Genomic DNA, 6760 nt, shown 5'->3' with positions numbered 1-6760 from the left:
AAGCCGACCCTGCCACCTGCAGCCTCCTGGTCTCAGTGCTGTGGGAGGTCTGGGACCCAAATGCCAGGTCCCAGGCCTGCCAGCCCGTGTGCTCCTGGTGCGGGCTGGAGCCCTGCAGCAGAGGTGCGGGTGGGATGCCTGTCGGCTGTGCTCTTGCTGCGCTGGGGCAGGGTGCTGTAAGACACACTGGTGGGGCTGTAGTTTTGTGGGGATAAAAACTCTTGCAGAGGATGAAGTCTTTGCAGGGGAGAAAATTCAGAAAGTGGGGCTCCCCACCCCCCCGCTTTTGCACATTTTTAACCATTTATACTCCTTCCACAGAAGTTATTGAACCTCTAATTTAATAAAGGAAATGAGCTACCATTAAATAACTTTCTGAAGGGTCTGAAAGCAGGCACTACTTGCTGGTCTGTGCCTAACATGCGACTTCCAGACCTCACTGTATGTCATTCCGTGCGCTGCTCGGGGACTAGGGTGGGAGAGTCAGCGCTGGCCACCATGCCCAATGGCCACGGCTTCCCAAACTGAAGATAATCAGACTGGGAAGTGGGGGAAGGAGCAGTGACGGTAGAAAGATAGCTAGTTGTCACAGGTAATCTTCGGTATCCGTGTCCAGTGGTTAGTCCTAGAATTGCAAGCCTTGTTATATTGCACACGTCCTCCTTCCACTCCTCTTTTCTCAAAGCAGCCATCGCCACCCCCTGCCCCATGCACCAGTGACGAGCATCAGAGGCAGTTGCACCAAAGTGACTCTCAGCCCAGTTCTGCGTCTCCCTCTCCCACCCGAACCCAAGGCAACCTGGACAGTTGTTGGCCATCGCAAGTCTTGTAACCGCTTGGGTTTCTTTCCTCGTGTACCATAGCTTCCTCCGCACGTGCTCCAGCAGGGCAGTACAGGAGTTTCTGACCGTGTCCCAAGAAGCTTCTTTGCCCCCTGGCAGCACCTTGCAGACACGCACCTTACTGGGAATGTACTGGGTCAATGCTGGTGACATCTGGCGCTGCTGATCTTGCATAGGTGGCAGCTGATGGGGATCCACCGGGGGAAGCTGGCAGAAAGTGGCTACTGTCCCTTTTCTTTTCTTTTTTTGAGGGAGATGGGGATTTTTTTGGCATTATGATTATTGTCCACCTTCCAGTGGCCAAGTTCTGGGCTGCATTAATAATTGGGATTCATTGGCAGTCAGGGCAGGTATGGAGCTTCGCACCAACCTTAATAGCAAACGTGGCTGTATCTAGAGCCCGGATGCAGGCTGGGGGGTCTCCCGTGCTGTCAAAGTGCTTTCCGCAGGCTCCAGACGGGCATTTCTGCAGACAGGGCAACAGCATTCCTCCAAGTCTGGATCAAATCTGCACCTCCATTTCGTGTCCTCAGCTTGGAAAAACCTCAACCCAAGCAAATGCTTCCCAGGTCTCCTTTCCCCATGCGGTGCCTGGCACCCCAGGGGAGGGGGTGGTGGGAGGCATTTCAAGGTCACCAAAAGCGAGATCCTTTCTGGATGTATTTAATGGAAATATCTTTCAGGAGGAGAGACCTCCCGACCTTTGCATTAATCTCAAGAGCAGGAGATGAATTTCCGGCTGCCCTTGCATATAGTGAAACATAGCTGAAACAGCCAAATGCAAAGTAGAGTTAAATGTAGGGTTTGGCCTAAATAACCTTTTAATTAGGAAGATAAATTTGTTGTAGCTTGACCTTAGTCCATGTTAGGAACCTGCTAATCATTTGACATGCAGAGCGTATTAATGCTGCACTTAACTTGGCCATTGGTTTTATTATCTGGTTTTGGGAGCTTTTTCACTCCCGAAGCATCGATCTGCATCTTACGTGGGTTTTCTTTTCTTTCTTTTTTTCCCGTTCAGAACATGTAGCACACTGTTGTACTTCTGTTCCTGTCTGTGTAGAGTATTGCCTTAAACAGATCAGTTGTGTTGTGGTTTGTTTTGGGTTTCCTTTTTTCTACCATCAGTTTTATGCATTAATTTATTTTGAAATGCAGGGTTTTTTTCAAAAACACAAAACATGTATAATATTTTTTTTAACATTTCCATTGCAGTATTTATCATTGTTACTGGTTGTGTGTAGTGTAACAGAATTAATGATATTAAAAAGCATACATATGAAAACCAGCCTGCCAGCCTTTCTCATTGGGGCGAGCTGGGGCGAGGGGGTACGAACTGCACCATCTCCTCTGGGCCCCCAGCAGTCATGGGTACTGAAATCAGGGGGTGCCACCCTCCATGCCATGGCCAATACCACCCTACTCGGGCCCAGTAGAAGCGTCTGGTGTGGAGCTGTGCCGTATGGCACAGTAAACCCGCTGGGGCCGGCCAGCCCCCAGCCAGCATTTGGGAAACACTTCTTCCCAAGGCTGCGGGAAGGCGCGCAGGCTGGACCGAGCCCCTGCATCTGAGCTGCAACAGAAGCAGAAAGAAGTGCTGCACCTGTATGACACCAATGGGTGAAATAACCTTTTCTCCAGCATTGCAGATGCTTCTGCCCCTCAAAGTTGTTGGCACCAGAGCCAAGCGCCGATTTTAAAGTCCAATGCCAGGAAACACCGGGGACAGGGGACAGCCGTGGTGGGGGCAGTGGCTCATGCTGGCAGCCAGTTTGGTGAAGGATTAGTGCCCGCCAAACTGAGAGGCTTGGACTCCACCTCTGTGCAGAGCCATGCTCCCCAGATCTGTGCCCTGGGGTGCTCCAAGGCCATGGAGCTGGGGGGGAGCAAGAGTAGGCACACCCATGTCCACCTTTCCCTCCCTAGCTCCCAGGAGGGGACAGGGCTGATGGAGACCCTAAGCCTGGCTCAACAGAGACCATCAGGATGTAAGAATCAATGGCAGCTTGTCTTCTCCATTTCAGCTCTAACGGTGCATTAACCACATTTGCCTGGAGGCATTCGGGTACCCCAGGCTGCCCAGCCCACAGCAAACAGAGCAGGGCTCTGCCGCCCTTCGGGGGGCGGGCTGGCATCCACCCTGCCAAGGTGGACATGGGTCTTCACCGGCTGTCTCCAAAAACGTGGCAGCAGAGAGGCCGGAATGAGGGGCAGAGGCAGGGGTCTGAGTTGGCACTGCTGACAAGCCAGGGTTTCTGCTGGGGCAGGGATTTCTGCTCAGCTCGCCAGCTCAGGGAAAAGCAAACCCAGTTTATGCAAATCCCTCCCTGGCCTAACCCAGCTTCCCCTCTGCACTGAGATGGGTGAGGATTGCTTGCTCAGGACATCGCTCAGGACAGAAGAGCAGACAAGCCACACAGAATCACCTAAAACCAGCTTTTTAATTAAAAAGGGGAGACAGAGCAGCTGATAATTCCCCTGGCTACCCGGGGAGGCTGGGACAGTGGTGCCTGGTGCTGTGTGCACACAGCTGGGTTGCTGCAGGATTTCCAAGGAAATATGGGAGAGTGAGCCTGGAAAAGCCACTATCAGTGTTCCTGCACCTCCCAAAATAAAATTATCTTGACTAGGACCAGCTGAAACTGTTTCCTACCATGGTGCCTGCTGGAGGGGAGGAAGCCCAGAGCCAGGACAAAGCCAGGAGGGTGCAGCCCGTGGAGGGATGCAGGCAGCAATAGCTGTGCCCTAGGCTAGAACTGGAGCGTAGCTATGGGACTAACAGAAAGCTACCAAATCTCCCTGCTCCACACTGTGACATCACCAATGACATAAGCACCAGCCTGGGCTGGCAGAGCAGTCGCACCAGCCCTGTTCCCTTTCCTGCATGAGTTGCAAGACCTCAGCCCCACGCAGTGCTGCTCATCTAGTGGGGCGTCCCCAGGACCTTCTGGGACTCCAAGTCCTCCTGTCTGGGGAGGCTGCTGCACCATGTTCCTCTTCTCCAAAAAACACAAAACCCCGATCAGCACTTACACCGACTCCTACCGCCCGCCATGCTCTGTCAAAAAGACCGTCCACGAGCAGGTTCCACAGCAGCTCTGGAAAGAAAACAAGTTTGTGACACAGGTAAATGCTGTGGGAGGAGGAAACCTCAGGGTTTCTACCCCTACCCAGCTGCAGGTGCTTGGTGCCGGGCAGAGGGGTGTCATGGGGACTCAGGGGGTGCCTTGCTGTGTGTGTGTAATGGGGGGGCAGTTGTGCTCCCTGGTTAGGAAAGCGTTTGACAACCCACTGCCTGTGTTCATTGCCGCCTTCTCCCCTGGAGCTGTACCCCACAGTGGCTTCAAGCTCCAGCAGTCACCAGCAGAAGCTCTCACACATCAGCCCTGTCCATCAGTAGGTTTCAGAGCGTGCAGGGGGCAGGATCTGCTGAGGAAGGGGAAACTGAGGCAGTGGCAGGGCTCAGCCAGGGCTGCTGCTGATGACATGGTGGTGGAGGGGCAGATCGGGTGGCTTCGAGAGCTGCTGCAAAACAGTCCCCACACAGCTCAGTTCCAACTGGGGCACCTTCCATGCCAGGGGGACTGTGCAAAGGGCTGGGGGGAGACCTGAGCACGGAAATAAACCCTCCCAGCCCTGGTCCTGGAGGAGGAGGGATCCCTAAGCTGTGGCCTCACTGCGGGGGTGAGGGGGGGGGACGGACATGCAGCTTTCCCCACACTGGTCCTGGAGGAGGAGGGATCCCTAAGCTGTGGGCCTCACTGCGGGGGTGAGGGGGGGGACGGACATGCAGCTTTCCCCACATGAGCTAACAAGTGCGCAGGCTCCAATGCAAAGCACACTGCAAACTGGCTCACCTCTTGCAGCCTCACTAACATGTGCATTGTAGTGAGGGAGCCAGCAGAGGGCATGGGGAGGGATGTCACCACTGTGCAGGGACAGAAATGGCTCCTGCAACCAGGCCACCAGTCTGCTCCGCAAGACCCCAGCCCTGCTGAGCTTTGCCAGCTGTAGGACATTGTTTTGGTCCTGTAACTCCCTTCCCAACCTCTGCTGACCCCATACCCAGCAGACCCAGTGCATCCACCCCATCTCCCACTCTGCAAAGTGACAGATGCCTGTGGACACCTGGGGTGCTGGGGGAAAGGAGCCAGTGTCATCCAGCCATCCTCCATCCCGCAGTTTTGGGCGAGCGGGAAGCTTGGGTGGGGGGATCACGGTGCTGCTATGACCCCCACTGTGAAGAGAGGCTTGGTGCTCGGATCTCCAGCTGCGTCTCCAGTGTTAGACCCTGCCTGGTAATCGGCTTCACCGTGTGCCCCCAACGGCTGCGAAGGCAGACGCTGCCACGTGGCCTGGGTGTCTCTCCCCGCTCTCTGTAGGGATTAACAATGCCTCCGGTGCAAAATCCATCGAGCCAAGGTCAGCCTGAGCAGCTGATTAATGTGGCAACGCAGGAGTACTACAGGAGCAGCATCGACCGTGTTTCCTACTGGCCCGAGAAGTACTGTCTGGCCAGGCCCGAAGGTACCACCAAGGTCCCAACTGTCCCCCTGTGTCACACGGGGCACATCCCCATGGAGTCAGGGGGCTGAGGGTGCTGGCAGTGGCTCTGTTCATCCCCCCTTTTGCATCCTGCATCCCCTGCATGGTGGCGAAGAGACCCTCCCTCGGCATCTCTGCTTATGGCTTTGCCGCTGCTGCCCATCCCCAGCCCTGCACTGAGACTGTCCCTGTCCCAGGGATATCCGCAGGTCCCCAGGGTTCTCTTCCCTGGTGGCCCCTAAATACCCCTTGGTGGTAAGTGCTGCCTAGGGGACACCCTCCTGGCACCCCACAGTCCGAGGGACCCAGGCTGCGTGGGCAGGAATGAGTGACTAACAAGCTGAAAGTGGGGGATGTCACCTCCATCAAAGATCCTTAACAAGGACCCTGGGAGCAGCATCTCTGACAGCCCCCCCTGGCCCCATGACATTGAATTTCAGGGAGAGGGGGAACAGTTGGGACTCTCTGGCCAGCCCCCTCACATCCCCAGCACCACAGGACACCCCTGCCTGTCCCTTTTGCATTGCAGAGAAGTACAGCCCAGTTTTTGTCAATGACGTCAATTACATCACCTGGAGAACAGGTCCCTACAACAGTGTAGCCTGGAATAAGCATTCCTCTTACCTCCCCCCCCTGCCCAAGGTAGATCCCAGCCCCCTTGACCCCCCCCAAACTGGAGCTGCCTGAGGTGCCACCAGCACCTCAGGCTCTGCAGCAAAAGGGTGGCAATCCTGCAAGGGCTGCCGTCGCTCCTTGCAGGATGCAAGGATGGACACCATCCTGCACAGGATACCCGTGACATACCCTGTGAAACCTACCTGCCTCAATCAGTTTGGTAACTACCCTTGCCCTGTCCCTGTACTCCAGCTGTATCTGTGCCCACGCCATGCTGGCATACATCTGGGTGACAGGCTGGCTGCTCCTCCTCGCCCTTACCCTCGCCATCCCTCCACTTGCAGAGAGGGAGTTGGTTGCTGACAGGCTCCCTGTGTACACCGTGGCAAGGAGGGGACCCTTCCAGCTCTACTACAGCCCCTGCTCTGGGCGCCACTACTGCCTGCGAGAGATGGACTACTATGTTGATGGGGCTCGTGCCATCAGAAGTCATCTCCACACACTAGGAGAGAGGGCTGTAAGGTTGGGATAGTTTCGGTTGGGATGGGATGGGATGGGTTGGGATGGGATGGCATGGCATGGCTTGGCATGGCTGCAGATGGGATGGGACAGGTCGGAATGGGATGGGATGAGATGGGATGGGATGGGAGGGATGGCATAGCTTGGGATGGGATGGGTGGGATGGCATGGGTGGGATGGCATGGCTTGGGATGGCATGGGATGGGATGGGTTAGGCTGTGATGGTAGAGCAAGGGAAG

At 55.5% G+C, this 6760-nt stretch overlaps 1 protein-coding gene across 1 annotated transcript in view; it reads left to right on the top strand.

Moving 5' to 3' along the window:
• The first annotated feature begins 3830 nt into the window (after nucleotides 1-3830).
• The window catches only part of CUNH9orf24 (chromosome unknown C9orf24 homolog), a 4756-nt gene continuing 1826 nt past the window's right edge, over nucleotides 3831-6760 (top strand). Inside the window, exons 1-5 of the mRNA XM_035902730.1 lie at nucleotides 3831-3968; nucleotides 5225-5369; nucleotides 5917-6029; nucleotides 6147-6222; nucleotides 6347-6524. Coding sequence (XP_035758623.1) covers nucleotides 3831-3968; nucleotides 5225-5369; nucleotides 5917-6029; nucleotides 6147-6222; nucleotides 6347-6524 — 650 coding nt within the window. The remainder of the gene's footprint in view (nucleotides 3969-5224; nucleotides 5370-5916; nucleotides 6030-6146; nucleotides 6223-6346; nucleotides 6525-6760) is intronic.

This window comes from Egretta garzetta, unplaced genomic scaffold (genome assembly GCF_000687185.1).
Source record: "Egretta garzetta isolate BGI_Z169 unplaced genomic scaffold, ASM68718v1 scaffold59, whole genome shotgun sequence".
Classification (NCBI taxonomy): Eukaryota; Metazoa; Chordata; class Aves; order Pelecaniformes; family Ardeidae; genus Egretta; species Egretta garzetta.
The sequence above is the reverse complement of the archived record's forward strand: the minus strand, read 5'-3'. Positions and strand labels throughout refer to the sequence as shown.